Below are 21,692 nucleotides of genomic sequence, written 5' to 3'. Positions count from 1 at the left end.
AAGCCGAACCTAGATTGTGTACATGTGCGGTGTCTAGAGCAGTTAAGTCCATCAGAAACATTTCCAAAGGAGGTGGTTTGGAGGCTGAGCTGTGAGAAGGAAGGACCAACCTCTGGTGCATCTCTCATCCCCTTCATGAACTGGGTCATCGGCTGCCTCTGGTGTTCAGGTGGTGGGGACAGCCTTCCTCTTTGTTTCACCCCCAGTGGGACTTGGAGCTTTTCTGTGGTCAGTTTGGCAGGTGGTTGAGGGAGTTCCACAGGCAGGTTTCAGCGAGAGCACGAGTCAGGCCGCGATCTGGAGCAGGGAAAGCCTGTGGAAGCCAGGTCAGAAAGTGGGAAGGGTCTGTTTTCAGGGGAACAGTTCTTCCAAGGGTAGAGCGGGCTCCAGTGGTGACCAGGGGGTCCATCGGAGTCTCTTCGGGAAGACGTGTCAGCTTGCTAGCTTCTCAGACCTCAGCAAGATGTCACGCATGCCACCAGAATATACCTAATACAGTCATGACATACACTCTTGCTGTTGCTGGGAGCGTAGATGACCTGATCTCATCTTTCTGGAGGCTCTTTTGTGATTACCAGTCTGTATTCTAAATGACCATGTACCATTTCACCCAGAAGTTCCACTTCTAGAGCTTGTCCTATGGAAGCACTGGTACAAATGTAGGAGCCTGTGTGTGTATGAATGTTCCTGGCCGCATTGTTTGCATTGGCCAAAAGGAGGCCTTAAGGCACATGCCCAGCAACGGAAGCACGGGGAAATGCTTCGTGGTACAGAGTGGTGAGGCCATATGAGGCAATGGGGAAAGGTTAACGAGAGTATAATGTTGAAGAGAAAAAGCAAACTGCAAAGGATCATATTTTTAGACATAAAGAACGCTCTGTACAAACTTGTGCCAATGTGCACGTGAGAGTATAGAGCTAAGAACCCTTGTCCTTCTGTTGAACAAGAGCTTGCTTCCTCTGGGGCAACAGGAGGCAGTGAGAGAGGGGCCTTCCACTTGGCATGCCCCCCACATCTGGCTTTCTTGGGCAAGCGTGCACTCTTTTTGTGATTTTAAAGAATTGGCTCCCGCTTGGCCAGAGGAGGTGGAATGGGACACGTAGTGTCACAAGCAGGCTAGTCAGAGGCGCATGTGTTCCCTAGGAGCTGAACAGGACCTGCCGAGCCATGCAACAGCGCATCGTGGAACTCATCTCCCGCGTGTCCAACGAGGAGGTCACTGAGGAACTGCTTCACGTCAACGATGACCTCAACAACGTCTTCCTCCGCTATGAGAGGTGGGGCCGGGGTCCCTTCTCATCCTGCCCAGAAACTGTTGCCAACAGAGGGATTTCTCTCCTGAACAATGGGGAGAGGGAGAGGAGGGTTGGAAAATGCTCATCAGAGATGCTAATTTCTTCTCGACTGACAGGGAAAATGCTTCTGGTTCTCCTGGGAACTGAGCAGCAGGAAGGTGACGGGCAGAATTAGGCTCTGCCCTTTGCAAGCCTCAGGCTGCCCTGCCTCCCCGACTCCCCCCAGGCCCTCTAGGGGAGGGCTGGGGCCCTGGGGCCGGTAGCTTGCACCTGCCCCTTTGAAGGTCCTTTGAGTTTGAAAAGGATTAAAGCGGGGGGGGGGGGGGGGGGTCCGCTAAGGAAAAAAGACTTCCTCTTTGCCATCTTCAAAGAAAGAAGAAAAAGAGATTTTCCCCTCCCTTTGGTAGCATTTCTAGAGTGTTCCAAAGAAGGCAGGGTGCTTAGGGAAACACACACACACACACAGACACACACACACACACACACACAGTTCATTTGAGTTTTTTTGCAGCCAAATCATTTTCAGATTTGAGGTAACCAGCTTGAAAATTCTTTTCCAAATCCTCCCCTGGGGAAGGAGTTGTCAGTAGGAGAAAATAGCAGGTGCCGCTCCCAGAGCATCACTCGGCGCCTGTGGCTCAGGTTTCCCCCAGCAAAGGCACCAGAAGACACCTTGCCCAGGGCCACCTTCTCCCAAGTCTGAGGCCCTCGACCCTCAGAGACTTGGGGCCCTGGTCCCTGCACTCACAGCGCGATGACCTGGCATCAGTTAGGGTCAGAGGGATAGATACTTGGGTCTGGTGGCTTAGACGTTTTGCTATGGGCGTCATGACTCCGGCCGGGCCTTGTCCCCACTTCAGCTGGGGAGCAGGCATGGGTGGTCCTGGGTCTGTGGGACAAATTTCAAAGAAAACTCTTTAGTAAGAATGTGGGGCCACCCAGGGGCCTCGTGTGTCCTTTGGAGATCAGAAACAGATCTGGGGTGCCTTGACTCCCAGCTTGAGACCCCTTGGTTTTGCCTTGTGGCTCCAGTTTCTCTACCTTAAGTAAGCCTGGCCTTTCACCTGTTAAAGCCATTTCTGCCCCTCCTAGGATAGGAAGACGGGCTCATGTGAGCATTTTCTCCCGAGTCTGCCACGGCCGGCCTGACCACAAGTTCAGAGGCAAGCCCTGAGGTGCCATTCTGGCTAGAGTGCTGTTGATAAGACTGCTAGTCCCTCCAAGATGGTGTGAGAAAGGTACTCCAGGATTAGAAACCTTTCAGGTCTATTAGCATTCTGCTTCTTCTGATAGGCCATGATTCATAAAAACACCCAAGTCTCTCTTGAAACCACAGTGGACACACACGGCCTAACCAGATTATCCCTTGTACGGATCCCTACTCACCAGGTTCTGAGCCCAACAGGTCTCAGTCAAGGCTGGTTTCTCCAGTCTCTAGCTGCAGGAGGTCTCTTAGCCACCTCTTTGCCCGTGGCATTTTGGAACTTTTAAATGCAAGGGCAGTCCATGTGCATGCCTCCTAGTTGCCCTTGGATTCCCCACCTGGTGGGTACGAGAGAGGAAAGGCTCTCCGTGGTTGCGCCTAGCCAGGTGCCATCCACCACTGCTGGGGAGTCTTGGGGCCAGGCCAAGGGCCTGTGCCTATCTCCCTCCTCTAAGCGTCTGCCCTGTGTGCGCCCCAGCCCCTTTCCTCCAGCAAGCTGAGCTGGGGGCATTTTAGTGACGTAGGCTAATCACACCAAGTACAGCTCTGTGAAAAGGGAGGGCATGGCATTTCTTGCCTGGCTTATCAGATCCATATCTGAACTACTCCCAGGTAAATGGTTGGGCCAGCCTCCCTTTCTAGGAAAGAGGAGCACTCTGGGCCCAGAGAGTGAGGGGACAGCTGGGGATGCTTATAATGACCGCCTTATGATGGCATGTGCCAACCAACACCTTCCTCCCTCACCTCCATGTGCTTGTGGGTGATCCTGGAGGCTGATCCTCTGGAGGAAGGCATGGCAAAGTTGGGGCGGGGGAGTCTGCTCTCCCTGGTCCCCCAAATGGCCCAGATTGGTTTCCTTTCCTGGAGCCTCGGTCCCTAGGAGCTCTTCACAGGACCAGCGAGCATCACTGTGCTACATCGTCCCTCCTCACTCTGCTTTCCCTTCCCCTGTTAGGTTCGAGCGATACAGGTCAGGCCGATCGGTGCAAAATGCCAGTAATGGAGTAAGTATTCCTTCAGAATTTTCTCCTCTCCAGATGCTGGGAGACCTGCCTCCCTTTGGTCTCACCTTTGGCATTTCTAAGTGGGGGCTAAATATGTGGGTCATGAGGGGCACCTGGCTGGCCCAGTCTCTAGAGCATGGGTTTCTCAGGGTCGTGAGTTCAAGCCCCATGTTGGGGGTAGAGTTTTCTTTAAAAAAAAAAAAAAAAGTTAGGATAATGAGGGAGCAAGCTCTGGCTGATGGGATACTGCAAAAGAACTAGCAGACACGTTTCTGGCGGGAGTGTGGCAAGCAAGCCCCAAGTTACATCTCCCCGGACAGCAGCTGTCCTGGTGACTGCTTCACTTGCCTCCTTTGGGGACAGCAGGGAGGAGCCAATGGGCAGGGGCCACCATGGAGCCCTGAAGTCCTGGTGAGGAAAACTGCCTTGTTCCTGGACTAGTGCAGCGTTGCTGTTTCTCCTCGGGCGCCCTGCAGCGGGCCTGCCGGCTCGTACCTAGGACCCCAGCTCGGGGCTCAGGGGCTCACCACTGTCTTATGTGCTGGCAGGTACTGAACGAGGTGACGGAAGACAACTTAATCGACCTGGGCCCAGGGTCTCCAGCCGTGGTGAGCCCAATGGTGGGGAACACGGCACCCCCATCTTCTCTCTCCTCTCAGCTTGCAGGATTAGGTAAGTGTCTCACAGGGCTTTCAAGGGCCTTCTTTTCAGTCCACTTCCCAGTTGTGAGTCAGGGCTGAGGGCCCCTTTGTCTCTCTTGGTGGGAAGGCCCAAAGAGAGCCTTTAGAGGGATCCATGGAAAAGTGTATCCCTGACACCCTGTGGCACTTTTAGTTGATGACTTCTGTCCCTTAACTTCAAAGTTTAAACCTGTGTTGGAAATAAGGGGGCAGTGGGGGGAGTTCCAAGCAACTGGAAGCTATTTGCCTTTAAGAAACAGTAGCTGCTGTGTTTATCTGGAATGTTCTCTGTGGTTGAAGTGATTGTTTTCTCAAATTAACTAGGACAAGGATGGCAAATAGGTTTCAGCTCATTGGCTGCTTGGGACAAGGTCTAAGAAGGATGCTGCTTGGGAGATGAGTCTGTGGTTGATTGGTGATGCCTGCCATGGGCTTGGAAATGGGAGGTGATGGTGCAGGTGTATTTGCTCTTCTTGAACTAACCAGCAGCCCAGGGTGCTGTCTGAAGCCTAAAACAAAAGAAACTCACCACTTTCCCGCTTTTCCATTCGCGAGTGTGGATATGATTCTAGATGCTACAAATAGACTAGATGATACGCCAATTTGTAATAGATAAAATTACGGTATTGAAGTGATAACACACAGTCCTCACAAAATTCTTTCCACCTTGCTTTTCTGTTTGCCTTTTTTTTTCTTAATATTTATTTTTAGGGGCGCCTGGGAGGCTCAGTGGATTAAGCCTCTGCCTTCAGCTCAGGTCATGATCTCAGAGTCCTGGGATCGAGCCCCGATTTGGGCACTCTGCTCCGTGGGGAGCCCGCTTCCCCCTCTCTCTCTGCGTGCTGCTCTGCCTATTTGTGATCTCTCTTTCTGTCAAATAAATAAATAAAATCTTCAAAAACATATTTTTCTTTATACCTTCATTCCATTTCAGTTGAATCGGGCTTTGATTTAGTGGCCTGTCCATTGCTGTAATTCTGGTTTCTCAGCATCTCATGAATCCAGGAATCCAGTATGGCCACTGTTTCTCTTTTGGAACAGATTTCTCTGCCTTCAATCCACCCAGCATATGGCCACCAGATTTAATATCTGAAAGTCAAAATTGAATTCTGCCTTCCATCTTAAATAAAGGTCTAGTATTGGGGCGCCTGGGTGGCACAGTCGGGTAAGCGTCCGACTCTTGATTTTGGCTCAGGTCATGGTCTCAGGGTCATAAACTCAGGGTCATGAGATCAAGGCCCATGTCAGGCTCCACGCTGGGCATGGAGCCTGCTTAAGATTCTCTCTCTCCTTCTCCCTCTGACCTTCCCCCCCACCTCTTGCACATGTTTGCTCTCTGTCTCTCAATAAATAAATCTTAAAAAAACAAACAAACAAACAAAAAACGGTCTAGGGGCGCCTCGGTGGCTCCGTTGGCTGAGCATCTGCCTTCAGCTTAGGTCATAATCTCGGGGTCCTGGGATCGAGTCTCACATTGGACTCCTTGCTCAGTGGGGATCCTGCTTCTCCCTTTGCTCCTCCCCTCTGCTCATGTTTTCTCTCTCTCTCTCTCTCAAATAAATTTTAAAAACCTTTTAAGAAAAAGGGTCTGGTGTCCTCCTCATTGGCTCCTTTACCTGGCTTTTGAGGCTTTTCACAGCCCAGCCACTGCCCACCTGCCTTTCTAGCCTTTTCATTCATCATTGTCTCCAGAAGCGTGGTTCACTCCACACACCCTGGACTTCCCGGCTCTGTGACTTGGTACCTGTCTCTCCCCCTTCTCCTCGCAACAGAGTCCCCCTTGTCCTTTAAGCCCCACTTGTGAGTCAGTTTTGAGGCTCTTCTAATTATCTCAAGCTAGGTCCTGCGGGTATCTGTCCCCCACCAGTGGGTGTGCCCGAAGGCTGAGGACCGCGTTAGTCTCAGTTGGGTCTGCTCACGATCTGGCTCTGAACGTGGTGGGTGCCTGCGAAATCTTTGTCAAGGAAATACATGAGCCAGGCGCTTAGATGTGTGACTGAGTCAGTGAGGAGCGTACTGATGAGAGCGCCACGGGACGTCTGCAGGGACACTGGCTCCAGGCTCCTCCTCGCTGTCAGCAATCTCCCTCATTCATAATGACGCTTTCCTGCCTTGAGCAGCTCTGGGGCTCGTGGTATCTGGGCCCCAACATGGCTCCTCCTGCATGTGGTGGGCTAGGGGTGCTGAGAAGAGGCCTGTGTCCCCGCTGCCCAACCTCCCCGTGTAAAACCCTAACCTACCCACCCTTCCGGACCCTGGGACCCTTAGTCCACAGGCCACATTTTATTCTCATCATCCCCTCCTTTGTTTTGTCGCTACAGACTTGGGGACAGAGAGCGTCAGCGGCACCCTCAGTTCACTCCAGCAGTGTAATCCCCGTGATGGCTTTGACATGTTTGCCCAGACGAGAGGGAACTCCTTGGCTGAACAACGCAAGACGTACGTGGCGACCGTTTCGGTGGCTCTCGGAAGCCATCGGGGGAGGATGGATCCAGGCCTGGTCACAGGCCAACACAAAGACGCCTTTTAGTTACCAAGTCCAGGGCTGCCAAGAACGCTGAAATATGTCTGTGAGGACTTGGCAGTAGACACAGATTTTGAATGAACACCCCCACCCCCCACCCCACAGCTCCCGCCTTAGGGTTGATTGCGGTTGGATTTCTCCTGTCAGTCACCAGAGAGTGCTGTGCGTTCTCCCGCTCCCTGTGCTGCTGAGGAGGAGCTGGGAGCTGGGGGGCCGCCAGGCACAGCATGGAGTAGCTTTTACCAGCGTAGTTTGCCTGCACGAGGGTGTGGGCAGAGGGTTCCCTGATGGCAGCGCCTGCCAGGAGAAGCCATATGAAATCCGGGACGTTGGTCCCAAAATAGACCACTCCCTGCATCTCAGGGAGGCACAGGAATATGGCTTTGAGCTTCTCGTTCAATCTTGAGGCAGGCCAAGAACGCTTTCCTGCCTCTCCCTGGGGCCCGGCACCTTGAGGCACTTGGCTTTCTGCGTTTCCATGCTCACGCATCAACAGGTTAACCAGAAACCCAACCAGGCCCCGTTCATGCTTCACCAGCTGTCACCACCTGCCTTGTCAAAGGCCACTGCGGCGGCTGCTTTTAAAATAAGAATTAATGTTGCCTGCAGTTTCAGGGCACCTTTGACGTCTTCTGTCATTGGGCTTTGGAGATGCCCTAGTATTGTTCCTTGAGAGGAATGTTGACAGTGGCCCAGACCCCAGAGGAAAGGAGGGGCTGAGGCAGTGCTGGAACCCTGGCCTCCTGGCTTTAGCTGCAGTCAGACGGTTGCACGAGCCCTTCAACGCCAGGGCTGTGGGGAATGGTTTTCCAGGCACCCGTGAGGGAGGTGCCCGGGCTGGAAAGTGATTCTGGGTTACCACCCTGTCCCCTGGGACCACTGCAGGGAACTCACTGTGCTGCTTGTCTCCAGGGTTACCTACGAGGATCCCCAAGCTGTCGGAGGACTGGCTTCTGCACTGGACAGTCGGAAACAGAGCTCTGAAGTGGTAGGTTTTCCAGTCTGTTTTTCTACCTGGAGTCCTCTGGAGGGGAAGTCGGGCCCGGTAGGAAAGCAGATGCCGGGCTGCGTGGGGGGGCAGGGCCCACTGGGGGAGACTGGCGGCGTGAGAGCACTCGACTGCCTCACTGAGGAGGTACAGTCAGCCTGCCCGTGGACCCAAGAGTGGACAGGCCCCGAGAGATGGCAGTGTGCTCGGGCCTCCCTCCTAGGAGGCCTGGCCCCAGAGCCACCTTCTCTTCCGACCTTGGTGGCCCCTAGCTCTCAGGGCACAGGTTTCCGTAGCCAGATGAGGTCTGTCAGCTGGTGCACTGCCCTGGGGCTGGGCAGCACTCTGATGAAACACGGGTCCGTACAAGGAAGGGAGAAGCTCATCTGAGCCACATCCGGGCTGCTCGTCCGTCGTCAGCCTCGCGACGCAGTACAGCAGTACTAGCAGGCAGTGGAGGGCCAGCATTTGGCTGGAGATCTGGGCTGGGGGTGGGTGGGAGCAGCCGTGGGGTGGAGGCCAGGAGGGTGTTCTGGAAGGGGCAGAGCTAAAGGCAGAGGTGCTTTGAAGTGGAGGGTGGTGCTTGTTAGAGCCCCAGATGGCAGCTGTGGATTCTGAGGTTTCAGGTCATTGCAAGAGAAAGGATCTGTGTCTTAATGCTTCTCATGGGATTGTCCCCTTTTTCACCCAAGGAATGTGTGTGGCAGTGTGTGAATGAGTGTCTGTTTGCAGGGAAGGAGAGGGGAGGGCGGATAAGGGTCCTGGAACAGTGGAACCTCCTTTCAGGGTCCCCCAGCTGGGTTAGAGAGGAGCAGTGCTCATCTGCCCACTGGAAAGAGAGGTTGGCTTCCAGAACAAGAGTTCCTGGCCTTCTGCTGTCCGTGTCCAAATGGGCCCAGGCCGGCACCGGTTTCCATGAGAAGGCTCACCTTGGGGAAGGGACTTGGCGCCTCTGTCCTGGCTCAGGCAACTTGGTAGCCGGCCTGTGTGGCCCTCTGCACTGGCCACTAGGGGGCACAGAAGAGCCAGCCCAACTGCCTTGGGTCTGGCTTTCCACACACCCCCACCCCTACCCCAGGACTGGGACTTCTAAAATCTATGCAGTGGTCATGTCTCTGTTTCTCCCATTACTTGGAATGTCTCCTCCCAAACTCAGAGGGCATCAGGAGGCCGGGCTGAGGGCCCACCAGCACCTCCCCTCCTTCCTGGCCCACCCCAACCTGGCGGCAGCCCCATCCCTCCCCCTGGGCCCACCTGGTCTGCTCCCCGCTGTGTCGCCCAGGCTGGCCCCCATCCACGCCCAGGGTGTGTCATGCTGCACCTCTGTCCTTATCAGTGTCCAGGCCTGGATCCGTATGTACAAGAGGTGGCCAGCTTCCTGCCCTTCACCCTTCAGGGTGTGTGGCTTGGCCCATCTCCCCGTTTTTAGAGATTTTGATGACTCCAGCATGATGGTAGGCAGATCGCTTTCATGTGTACTGCTGCATGGGGGGAAGCAGGGTTTGTGCGCCCTGTGTGTGTGTGTCTGGGTATGTCTCTGTGTGCACACACACTGACCCTCGTGCGGCCTCCGGCCAAGATTGCAGCTTCTCCTGTCCTGTGTCCTAAACTGTGCTGACCTGGAAGTGAAAACCGGGCCACAGGAGAGAAGGAGAACACAGGCAAGGGGAGAGAATTGTAGCACCACACCACCAAACAGCCAGACCCAAATCGTGACTTTTTACATGTTTGTACCTGTTCAGAAAGGCCAATACACCCAAATTCAGCGTTCGAGTTAAGAGTTTGGAAAAAGAACGCACAGGTAACTGAGGAGGAGGAAAAAAGCAGAAATAAGTTAGAAAAAAAGTAGAAATGACTTCGTGAAAGCTGGTTCTTTGAAAAATTGACCCTGTGCCAACCGCAGAGCCCTAATGAGCAGAAGCAGCATGATCAGCCTACCGTGACCTCACGGAGATCTTTCAGGTGTGCAGGGATAGTTGGCATGAGTACTTGGTACCCTGTTGGGATTCTCGGTTACTAAACTTCTCTTCTCTTTTTCAGGCAGGTAAGGGGGAACATGCTGACGGTGGGGGTGGGGAGCAGTGGGTCCCATCTCCTTGCACACTGACGATAGATCAACTCTGAACAGTGGCTTTTCTGTCTCCATGATACATACTGTTGCTTTCTTTATCCTGGGTCTTGCTGTGACTTTTCTTTCTGGGACTTTTCTGTCCTCGGCCCAGAAGAGGGGTAAAGGTGGGCACTCTGACCTGGAGCCCATAGACAGCTGGCTCATAACCCAAGGAATGGTGAGAAGTCACCAGCTGCGCCAAGCCCCCTGTCCTCCCCAGCGCTTATCTGTGTCACCTGCTGAGCCCTTGTGAGTCAAGACAGTACAAGGCCATTCTCTCCTTTCTGACTGGGTGCCAAATTTTCCCCTCCTGCGTTTGTGCGATCTCCTGAAGCCACAGACTTCCGGCCCTGGAAATACCTTCTCTGGTTTTCTGCTGAGATCCGTGCCCCTGAGCCTTAAGGGTCTGGGACATTTGTGGGAGTGAGGGGAGGGCTCTTTCCCTCCTTTTACTGTCTCTGGAGCTCTTGGCAGTATTCAGTTTTCCAGGATAGAGCACAAGTTTCTGTGGTTTTTGCTTTGATGTGGGGGGCATTTCTGAGAGAACAGACTCGAAAGTATCTGATGGGTTGAAGAAGCCCCCTCCAGACTATCAATTTGGCAGTCCTAGGCTGATGGGTTTTTATAATGGAGTTATTTGCGTCCACTACATCCCCTAGAAGAATTTGAGACATCTTTAAGATACACACAAACAATGGGAGCAGAGTAAAAAGAAAACAAAGCCAGGGGAGGGTTTTCTTTGTTTTGTTTTGTTCTTAAGGATTTTATTTATTTCTTTGACAGAGGGAGAGAGATCACAAGTAGGCAGGCAGAGAGAGAGAGAGAGGGAAACAGGCTCCCCACTGAGCAGATATCCCAATGTGGGGCTTGATCCCAGGACCCTGAGATCATGACCTGAGCCGAAGGCAGAGGCTTAACCCACTGAGCCACCCAGGCACCCCTGTTTTTTGTGTGGTTTTTGTTTGTTTGTTTGTTTGTTTGTTTTTAATTCAATAGCCAACATACAGTACAGCGTTATTTTTAAGCTGGGGGAGTTTTAATATCATAAACACATTTCTCATGAAGTAGAGTTTTTCCGCCACAGAGTCCTGGGTGGGTCTCTCCTGCCTCATGTGGTCCAGTGGCCCTGAGTCTGATACAGAACAAGAGGATGACCTCGTTCCAGGCCGCTAGCCTTGGAGCGATGATTTCATTCCAATTAAGCCCTGTCCCTCACCGAGCACCTCTGACCGAGAGCCCAAAGGTCTCTGCAGGCTGGAGCAGGGTGGGTTGCACAGAAGCAGGCTGAAGAGGAATCGTGACGCGTCAGCCCGTAGGGTGGACAGGGCAGACACTAGGCACACACACTAGGGGGAGGACGCATAACTGACAGCCCGTGGCCAGCGTGTCTGAGATGGGAGGCAGCATAGCGGGGGTCATCTGCCTGAGCAAGGTGTGGCCAGCATGCAAGGCTGTGGGGGCATCTGCCTGCCACTCCGGCTTGGAACTAAAGACCTTTGCATGGACACACTCGGGTCCCAGCAGCAGGCACTCCATACTGCCGTGTTGCTACACTGGACCATGCAGCAGTTGTGAGACAAGTAGGCTGCCTGGGCCCTTCATTGACTTCTTCAGGGACAGGCTGGGGCTTGGGTCCCATGTGCAGGTGACCTTAGAGTAGAACTCCTGGAGACCATGTCCACATCAATTCCAAATTGGGAGGATCCAGCCATGTGTCCTTGTGCCTGTTAATCCTGCAAAAAAGGATACTGCCCATACAAAGTACCCTGAGTGTGGCTTTGGCCGGTGGTGGCACCTGCCTCTGCCCATACAGAGCCCTCCTCTTCCGTCCTGTCCCCCTACTAGAGCTCCAGTCTCCAACTTCCCAGAAACAAGCCCAACTAACAGCTAACCCGGTATCTCACCTGCCTGACTGCAGTGTTGTTATTGTTTCTTTTAAACAATGTCTATTAATTGCTTTGCCTTATTTCCCATAGTGTAGAAACCCTGAGTCTTTCCAAACCCCCCCAAGTACAAATTCTTTACTTGGAAACTTTTTGTGCTATTGAGTGAGACTGAAGGGCTTCTAGACCGTTCCTCATGTTTTGGTGGCAGTGGGACACGTCATAGGGAGGCTTTCACAGTTCTCTAGAAAGAACACACCTGAACTTTTCAGAAATTGCTCCCGTTGGCGTGGTAGATCAGACTCGTGGGCTGCCTTGTAGAGTTGGGGCTCGGTCTCCTGGGACGCTGGGTGTCTAGGTGACCAACACCGCAGTTAACCGTCCCAGATTCGTTGGCCATCAAAGAGAACCCTGAGAGGCATGGTGAGCCAGCCTGCCCGGAGACTGCTGATGCACTGTGCCCCCCCCAACCCCACGCCCTCTCAGGAAAATCCCCTGAGAGGACTGAACATAAGTTCCGACAGGAGCAGCGGTAGTTTAGTGGGAGTGCACTGCTGCCAAAGCCCAGGTTTGGGCCTGGGAGTGGTGGGGTGCTCTGCTCAGCCCTGGAGAACCCCCAGACACAGCAAGGCCAAAGCCACAAAGGTATCTGGCTGTGGCCAGGCCTGCGGCACCGCCTCTCCCGCACTTGCAGCCCGTCGAAGGACAGTGGACAGCTCCCCCAGCATTCATGTCAAAATCTGCCACTTCTGGCTCAGCACGCCAGTTTCTCTTCGGACTCTGCAGATGGGCTGGGCACGTCTCCCCATTGCCTCAACCGAGCCAGCCCCACGGGCGCTGGTCTGTGTGGGATGGGTGGTCCTGTGCCAGCTTCCTTTATTTTTCTGTCTTTGCATCTTTTTCTTTCTGTTCCCCTCCCCCAACACCTTCCTCTTCAGACCTTTGGACCAGCCTTCAGCTCTGGATCATTGTCCAAGAAGATGCTAAAACCATGGCATGGCAGAGGCCACATCTCTTGGGGATCCGCTTGAGTCTCATTGGAGATGAGAACACTGGGTCCTCCCAGGGGCCTGGTGACGTGCCCAAAGCCACGGGGCAGTGACAGAGTCCATTGCCCTCTTCCTTGGCCAAGGCCTCTCCCTTCCCTTCCATCGGTGTGGACAGGAGAGCTTCCTCTTCCTCCCTCCCTGTTTCTGCAGTTCCTGTCTGGGAAGCAGCGTGCGTTTTTAATCTGAGTCCAGTAGTACCTGCGCTACTAGAAGGAACTTTGCCCGGCTGGAAGTCTCAAGGCATTGATTTATCAGGCTGGAGGTTTATATAGCTAAGGTGTTCTCTCCAACCACAAGGAACTCAACCCTTGCCCTGTGTTCTATAAGCTTTACTCCTAGGTCTCCCCATGGCTGAACGGGGATTCCCACCCCGAGGCCAAGTACCTTTCTTACTGGAAGGACTCAATGCCAGCTGTGTACGATATCGCTGGGTTTCAGAATTAGGAAACAGAAACCCTGACCTGGAAGTTAAGGGGTTCGGAGTCCTCGGTGGTGAAAACTAAGTATGACCCAGCCATCATCCTATTTCACAGATAAGGAAACTGAGGCCCAAGAATTGCCCAAGTCCCATCCCCATTCCTGCTCTGCCTTTTTACACAAAGACCTGAGGCTTCTTAGGGTAGCAGAGGCTCCAGGGCTCCCGAGCGAAGAATCAAATCCAGGGAAAAGTGATTGCTTGAAAAATGATCTGACCAGCCCAGCCCGAGGGCCCATCGCTGGGTGTCCTGGCTCCCGGGGCTTCGCCTATAGGATGTGCTTCCAGAAGCCCACTTTTTTATTAGGAGACGTCTAAGAGAAGGAGAAAAAGTGTTCCCATGATCCATCTTTTGGGAAGTTTTGTTTTGTTTTTTGAGGAGTTTCTCAAATGTCGATGTTTATTTTCTGAGTGAGCTGGGTTTCGGGATTAATCCTCAAGAAAGAAAACTGGTGCCAACCTCGAGGGGCTGACTTTGGAACAGGGACAAAAATATTGTAAACCAAATCAGAAGGTTGAAGGCCCGTGACCCCTTCATGGCTTTTTCTCAAGCTCCTGCCACACATCAGAAAGCTCTGCCCCTCAAACCTCCATTTCTCCTTGATAGGCTAAAGCTGGGTCGGTATAAAACCCGCAGTGCACACTCCCAGCCACTGACTGTGGTTGGGCGTTTTTTTCTGTTTGGAGATACCGCTAACTTTCCAGGCTGTTTCTGAGAACTGGGCGTGGCACACATTGTCCCAGACCAGGCATTCTGACTTAGAGAAGCATCAAGATAATGAAAATTGGCATCTCCTGTCCCACGAACAAGTCAAGACAGAAGTCCTGCCAGTGAGCGTGAAATCAGCAGGTCATGTCCCACGTGTCCTGCTGCCGTTTTTTGCTGTTGAGGGAGGCGGGTGCTGCCTTGGGTACCGTTAGCCCATCCATGCCAGGGATCTGTGCCCTCCAGAGGGAGAATCACTTGTTCCTTGTCCCTAGGAGCCGTCTCAGGATGATTTGAACTTGGCATTTTTTTCATTGCAGTGTTATGTTCCCACTTAATGACAACATAGATGGACTCTTCCTGATCTGATTGCCATTGGGCTTGCACCTTTACGAAGTTGCCTTTATGAAGACACTGCTGGGTCTCTAGTTAGGCCCAAGACCTGGGAAGCTACCCCAGGTGCCTGGAGCAAGGGGGCTGCTGCTGCGCCAGCTGTGTGGGTGCGCAGAGCTCCTGCAGGATCGCAGACCCCTGCCTGGTGCGCTCTGGTAGGCTTAGGAGTCCTCGCTCTTTCTCACACCGCAAAGCCCGTCAGCAGCAGGTTTCTGCCTCCAGGAGTGGCTTGTCTCCATCAGGGCAGGGCTGGTGATGGGAAATCTTTGTTCTTTTCCTTTGTTAAGGTCATGTTATGTTTTAGATTTTGGCAAACACGAAGGCAGCATGCTGATTGCTTATTTTAACTGTATTCTTACCCTAGATTGTGACGCTGGGGGACACAGAGACACAGTGCTAGTGAATTTTCTGGAAATAGCGGACACAGTGCTAGTGAATTTTCTGGAAATAGCGGACTTGGGAGCTACTCTTGTGTACTAGCCAAATGCAGGTTTCAGAATCACTTCTCACCCCTCTCCTGCCCCCCAGGCTTGGGCATGGCTGGGCCAGGCCTGGAGACGGCTCAGGTGCCCGTGAGACATACCTTTGTTGGTTCGGAACCCACCCACCCATTGCTCCCCAGTTCTCCGTTCTCTTCCCGAACTCCTTTCTTTTGGTTCCCAAAGCCCAGCCAGCCCTTGAGAGCCGGGAAGATGGGGTGAGACTTAGGAACCACCGCATACCGGGGCTGCTTCGTGATTCTCCCCTGAAGATACACAAAGCCGACTTTGGTCATCAAAGCTCTAGCTTACACCCATTTCTGTTGGCGAGAGATGGGCCTGCTGTCAGCCAGGCCTACCCAGTCCCCGGCGCTCCCCTCCTCCCACTCACCAGTGCACCAAGACACAGTCTGAAATACTTTCAGTGCCTGCCTGACCACCTGCACCCCCACTCTGGGCAGACTGCCCCTTAGCCCAGTGACATTGGAGGGGGCCCCCTGGTGTCTCCTCTTCTCACCCCTGGGAGTGAGGCCAGACAGCCAACAGGCAGGACTCTTCCAAGGGCCCTAACCTTATGAGTTCAAGTTCAAAACCAGCCTACAGGACCAGCGCATTTCCTGAGACGAGAAGGGGCTTTGCAACCCTGGGCTGAGAGTAGTCAAAAAGTTATCCATTTCAAGAACGTGTACCGCTGCCCTCCCGTCCCCCAACCCGACCCCCGGTCAGCCCTGCTTCTTAGAACTGGCCACCTCATTGCTTTCCTCACCTGCCATTTCATATGTGGCTGCCTTGTGTTGCCCGCGCCTGCTGTGCCAACGCGTTTTTTTGCTCTGTGTACGTTTTGATTTCGTTTGGGGGTTGCTTTTGACGATTTCCTTTGTTCGGTGTTCTGTCTCCCCTCACCTGGCTGTGGGGCTGCCTGACCCGCTGCTTGCCGCCTCCATAGATCCCCGTTGCGCAGCCGTCTGTCATGGACGACATTGAAGTGTGGCTCAGGACGGACCTGGTGAGACTTGACTTTTCTCTATCGTGCGCGGGCTGTGGCGAGGCAAGCGCTTCTGACGACAGGCCAGGGGCCACCTGCTGCTTCCCCAAGGGGTGGCAGAGGAGGGTGGCCAGCCGGCTCTGCTCGCATGCCCTCCTGCCCACCCTGGGCTGTGGCTGCCCCAGTGCACCTGCTCCGGGCACGGGCCCCGAACCCCGGCTGCCCCGGGGGCCGCAGCGGGCAGGGCTCTGGCTGGCTCCAGAGCACACACTTGTCCCCGGTTACTGTTCTGTAGCAGCTGTGTGTGTGCGTGGGTTTTTTTGGTTTTGGGTTTTTTTTTGTGTTTTTTTTTGTTGTTGTTGTTGTTGTTGTTTTGCTTTGGGGTTTTTGCTTTAGGGTTTTTGGATCTTAGCGGGGTTTATTTTTAATTTTTTTTTCCCCTTTTCATGTGAAATTCTGCACAGATGAGTTGGGTGTTTTGTTTTTGCTTTTGTTTTTCAATTTACTGTCATTCCCACTTCCCTAGTGTCTTCTGGTATCTTGGATTTAAAAGAACCCTTGCCCTAGAGACTGTTTAGCCGCAGAGCTAGGATAGGAAGGTGAGGACATGATGCATCTCTCAGTGGCAGCAGGTCCCAAGAAAGGAGGGCTGTGGTGGCTGGTCCCTCCCTCTGCTGCTTACAAAGCACTTCCCTGGCCGCAGAGTGGGGGTTGTGGGCTAGGGGGCTGATGAAGAAATGCACTCTGGGAGGGGAAGCAGCTTGCCCAAGGGCATGGCTGGGCAGAGTCCCAGTCCTGCAGATACCTCATCTCTTCTTTCTAGCTACCACCTCTTTAGGGTACCCTGTCCCCAGAACAGAACATCTTTAACCACAAGGTTGGCCTGGCTGGCAGGTGGCTGCTGACTTGACCCCCCTTCTGCACCCCAGGGGGCCACCTCCCCACAAAGCCAGGCTTTCTGAAACACTCATTGCCCAGCAAGGCAGACACCCAGGTGCCTTGCCAGGGAAGGAAGAGAATACCCCCGACCTCTTTCCCAAGGGAACGCCTAGAAAAGAAATAGCTCGTCTCCCAGAAAGAAGTGAAGCAGGAAGAAACAAGGCCTTCCCCTCACAAGGGGGGCCCGGGGTTCAGAAACAGGCAGGGACCCACCCAGCAAGGCTGAGTACCAGGTCATGGCAGAGCCAGGAAGGAAGCCAGATCTGCTGGCCGAGCCTAAGGCCTTGTCCACTTCCCCATCCAGCTCGCTTCTCTGTCGCTGTGCAGTGACTTCCCAGGGACCACTGCATCCTCCAAACAAGTCTTACCCACCACATTGCTAAGAAGTCTCGGAGCTTCCATGGCTTCTTGGGGACTGGCAGCAGGTGACGGAATCTGGGCTACAAGAGGCTGTGGGACACGGCTTCTGGCGGGACGGCACTCCAGCGGCCAAAGACTGCCTCCTTGTTAGCCCTGTGCCTGGAGCTTCGTGGTGCTCTCGCAGTTCCCAGCTGTGGGCATGGACAGTGTGTTCCCAGATCCGTGCGGCTGCTGAGTGAATGAGCACCCGAGGGGGCCCCGGGCAAGCTTTGGGCTCAGCCTCCCTGAGGTCCCTGCTCTGGGAGAATGTGGATGGGTGCGCAGCAGCCTGCTCTGGGCCTGTCCGGAGCTCAGCCCAGAGAGCCAGACTATGCCCTTTTTTTTTCTTCTTTTCTTTCTTTTTTTTTTAAATTTTTCTTCCTGGCTCTTCTGGAGGATCAAAGCCTAGAACTACTCAGTTTGGGGTTTTTGTTCTGTTTTGTGTTGGTTTTGGTTTTTGGAAAAACAAACGTCTGAGTCTCTGCTGGGACAGGCAGTCCTCAACTGTTGTGGAACTCCAGGAAGGGGAAATGGGAGGGTTGGCTGAACCCATGTCGCCAGGGTGGGACCCTAATGCTGCTCTCTTCTGCTCCCCCCGCAGAAGGGCGATGACCTAGAGGAGGGCGTCACGAGTGAAGGTACGACCTGGTCAGCACCTTGACAGCTCCCCACCCTCCATGGGTTCCTCCTGCCCGGGGCTCTTGGGGTGCACAGGGGCCAGCAGCCACGTGGTCTTGGGCCTCTCCTGGTGCCCATCCGTGCATGGCCTGGCCTCTTCTGCCATGGGCTGCTCTGCTCTGCCCCAGCCGGGCCCCGTGCTGATGGGGGGAAGTGTCAGAAGAAGGTCCCAGAGTTAGTGATGAGTGGGGCCGGACGGCCATCCAAGGTCAGCAGGGCCCCCAGACCTGCAGTCCTAATCAGTTTGTCCCTCCCCCCGAATTCTTAATCCAGTGGAGATGCAAGATATGTGCCCGAAGTCCACAGGGCACAGAGGGCACTTCTCAGGCCTGGTGTCCTGTGACCTCACTTCTGGAGGGCCAGTGGACCCCTTCCTCCTGGACCACCTGTCGGCAGCCAGGCTTCCTGTTTGCCTGGGAGGCCACAGAGGAGGGAATCAAGGCTGGGTCTTCAGGCAGCAGAGGGCCCAGAATCAGCCCCTGTGTGGGCTGGCTGCTCCCCTGCTCCCCTGCCCCTCCCTGCCCCTCCCTGCCTCCTTCCCTGGCAGACAGCCCAGAGCCAGGGTGGTGAGGGTGGGGACTTGCACAGGGGCGACTCCTCTTGGCACAGGAAGGGGACTCCATGGGGAGCAGGTGGGATATGGTCCTTTGAGCCTCACTGCAGGCCTAACCCCCTACCAATCCTGGCCCTTGCCCGGGATTTTTTTGTATTGCAGAATTCGACAAGTTCCTGGAAGAAAGAGCCAAAGCTGCTGAAATGGTCCCCAGCCTCCCCTCGCCCCCAGGGGAGGCCCCGGCCCCAGCCTCAAACCCCTCCGGCCGGAAGAAGCCAGAACGGTCAGAGGATGCCCTCTTCGCCCTGTGAGCTGGTCTGCAGTTCGGCTCCCCAAACAGCAGGTCACCTCCTATCTCCCCGGTCCACATGAGGCACTGGCCGCCCCTCCATCTCCAGTCCCCACTTGGTCCTGTGCTGCTGTGTCTCCATGGAAATGCCCCATGTTTGCTCCCAGGCCTCCCACTAGTTGGGACCAGCTTTAGCCACCTTCTTCTCTCTGGAGGGGTGGGACAGTGCCACGGCTGCCAGAGGCTCTCACCCCTGCCCCCGCCCCTCCTGCCCACAGGCTCCCTCTGCCTGTATGTCCTCCCTGGAAAAGCAGGCCGTGGGACCATTTGCCGAGGAGACACCTGGACTGTCTTTTCTCCAGTCCCCTTCCCACAGAGAAGGGGGTCAGACTCCAGGCCCTTCCCCCGCACAGCCCACCCCTGCCTGCCTCAGCAGGTCTCCTTGGACCGGCCTACCCTCCCATGCCCCTGTTCCAGAAAGGGCTTGTCTGCACCTGTGGGCTTGGTCTCCCTCCTTGGAATGCTGCTCCCTGACGCGTGTCACGCTGTGGCACTTGGTGTGCTCGGCACTTTAGAAGGCTGTGTGGGTGCCCGTGTGTGAGGCCTCTCGTCCTCTTGACCCTCTCTCCATCACTAAGCTGCTAGCCCAGGCCCCCGGCCACGCCAGCTCAGCGGCTGAGCCTGGGATCAAGGGGGCCCTGTAGGCTCCTGGGGTGCAGAGGGAGAGAGCCAGGGGCAGTTGTGAGGATGGCACGCAACCCGCAGATGGTGGTCATGAGGCACGTGGGTTAGCCCCGCAGAGATACACTACCGGAAGCCAAACCACCCCATGCCCACCACCCGCTGCCCTCGTGCAGTTGTCCCTGTGTCCTGACAGCCAGCCAGCCCTCCTCCCCCTGCCCCTACCCCAGACCCCCCTGGCCACCGACTTGTACCCTCTCTCCAAGCCGACCCAGAAGGCTAACACGAGCCTGAGGCTGACTACACTTGCTTCCGTTACTGGTGTGGCTCCTGGCCATGGGCAAGGTGCCCGAGCCAGCCGGACCCACCCCTGTTCTATGGTTGCCCAGAAGAAGGAAAGCACCGTGGCAGCTGCTTCCGTCCAGCCTGTGAGTCTCTGGGGCCCGGGTCAATGTCCCAGTATGCTCTGCCCAGGTGTCTGCGCCAGACATGTTCGCAAGCTGTGATGCCGTCAGCCCTTCCCACCTGGCAGCCGGAGCAGGGAGCTCCTCGGCATAGGCTGCCTTGACACAGGCCGACACCAGTGCCTTGGGCTCTGGGAGAAGCATCTGGGGCTGGGCCTGGACACCTCCGATGCAGAGCGAGGCGCCGCCCAGCCCAGAACCCCTTGCCCAGGCGTGCGCCGCAGCTTCCCCCGTAAGAGAAGGCCTGGGGTCTGGCTGGGGGCTTGTCTGGCAGGACCAGCTGGGGAGGTCACACTCCAGTTCCTCAGGGGACATGCAGAAGCTCCTCCTCAGAGATCAGAGCTCAGCCAGCCTAACTCCAGCCCTGCCCTCTCTCTTCCCCGCGCCCCTGTGCCTCGGGCCACCTGCCCCTCTCCGCAACATGGCTCACACGCAGAGCCCCCCGAGGCCTGCTTGCATGTTCACATGTCTGAAGTCAGCTGGCTTGACAGGAGCTGCAGAGGTGGTGGCCGGGATGTTTCAGCTGGACCCAGCGACCCAGGTGCCCGCCATGTGGCACAGTCTGGAGCACTTGTCTCTGTGAGAGCTAGTGGCCTGCCTTCGTAGTTGGGCCTTGGGGGTCAGTTCTGTGACAGCCACCGAGCCTGGCATCCTCTGAGGGAAGAACAAGCCTCCCTGCCTTATAGGAAGGGGAGTCCCCACAAGAACGGGTTCATGAGGGGAGGGGGGCACCTGGCAGTGAGTGAAGCCGAGGCCAGCATCTGTCTGGGGAGACCGCAGCACAGCTGCTCTGTACCCGTGGTCCAGAGCTGCCCCCCAACTTCAGGCCGGGCTTGAAGAGACCAGGTCAGCCCAGCGGTGGTGGTGGATCCTGTAAGCTGACAGGAAGGTGCCGGCCCATGCAGGGAAGTGTCACCTGCCTTCCCGTCCTGGAGCTGCCCCTCCTGCTCCCACACGCATCAAGTCCAGAAGCAGCCTGCCTCTACCTGGAGGCCAAGGTGACGCTTGAGGCTTGCCCAGAAAGCCAAGTCAGGGCCCCAGTGGCCTTAAAGGGGTGCTGCCCAGCCCTTCCTGTCCCCAAGGCAATAGGCCCCCTCAACCACAGACTGCTGGCTGCCTTCCACCTGGGGAGCACAGGCTACCTGCTTAGGGAGGGGAGCAGAGCTGTGGCAGGTGAGCTGGCCAGTGCCTGCGCCCCAGGAGAGGGAGACCCTCACGAGCCACCAGCCTTTCCACAAGTGTTAGAAATCACAGATACAGTATGTACTTAATTACACTAAATTATTGCTGGGATTCCTTATAAGCACTAATTATACCTGATTATAGGTTAAAATATTTATTTTGTCAAAATATTTTCTTGGGGATGTGTTGAACCTTTTCTGTGTTCATTGTGTGCTAAGACGAGAAAACTAACCATGGCTTCCCGCCTGCCTTCGGGGCCAGTGGCCAGCAGTAACCAGGGCCATGGTGGGCTTCTGGCTGGCCTGCCGCAGAAGGGTCCCTATCCGGGAGCCCCAGGCACCGAGCCGGCTGCCTGGGGCCAGGCCGAGAGGTGACCCGCCTGTTTATCTGTGCAGGGGACAAGGGCTTTCTCAGCTGACAGGGCTTGTCGCTGGTGTGGGCCAGAGGAAAGGGTGACTGTTCGTCTGTTGTCTGTCCTCCTGTCTTTTGTTGTCAGCCCCATCCGTGTGAGCGACCATGCTGTCTGCCGGGGCTTGCTGCCCTTCCCCTGCTCACCCAGGGGTCCAGAGCAAGGGGGCCTGCCCTGCCACGCAAGGCCCCCAACTGGGAGAGTGGTGGCAGGGACGCTAGATGGCTCCGGGGGGCAGCAGGCGCCTGGACTCCTCCAGCAGCCTGTGGCAGACAGCTGCTCAGCCTCCCACACACCCTCTCCTCCTCTTCCTGCTGCCCACC

General features: G+C 55.3%; 1 protein-coding gene across 6 annotated transcripts in view; it reads left to right on the top strand.

Annotated features, from left to right (window-relative positions):
- TOM1L2 (target of myb1 like 2 membrane trafficking protein) overlaps nucleotides 1–19,617 on the top strand; it is a 115,858-nt gene extending 96,241 nt beyond the window's left edge. For 2 of the 6 annotated variants that reach the window (XM_032321947.1, XM_032321945.1), the window contains 5 exons: nucleotides 1,144–1,277; nucleotides 3,455–3,503; nucleotides 4,052–4,175; nucleotides 6,505–6,622; nucleotides 7,620–9,525. In XM_032321947.1, coding sequence (XP_032177838.1) covers nucleotides 1,144–1,277; nucleotides 3,455–3,503; nucleotides 4,052–4,175; nucleotides 6,505–6,622; nucleotides 7,620–8,085 — 891 coding nt within the window. In that variant the 3' untranslated portion in view covers nucleotides 8,086–9,525. Of the gene's footprint in view, nucleotides 1–1,143; nucleotides 1,278–3,454; nucleotides 3,504–4,051; nucleotides 4,176–6,504; nucleotides 6,623–7,619; nucleotides 9,526–9,893; nucleotides 9,984–15,736; nucleotides 15,797–17,714; nucleotides 17,752–18,506 lie in introns of those variants that run through there. The other 4 variants (XM_032321948.1, XM_032321943.1, XM_032321944.1 and 1 more) reach the window with 4 other exon arrangements.
- Nucleotides 19,618–21,692: the final 2,075 nt, after the last annotated feature.

The sequence above is a fragment of the Mustela erminea genome, chromosome 18 (genome assembly GCF_009829155.1).
Source record: "Mustela erminea isolate mMusErm1 chromosome 18, mMusErm1.Pri, whole genome shotgun sequence".
Lineage (NCBI taxonomy): Eukaryota > Metazoa > Chordata > Mammalia > Carnivora > Mustelidae > Mustela > Mustela erminea.
The sequence above is the reverse complement of the archived record's forward strand: the minus strand, read 5'-3'. Positions and strand labels throughout refer to the sequence as shown.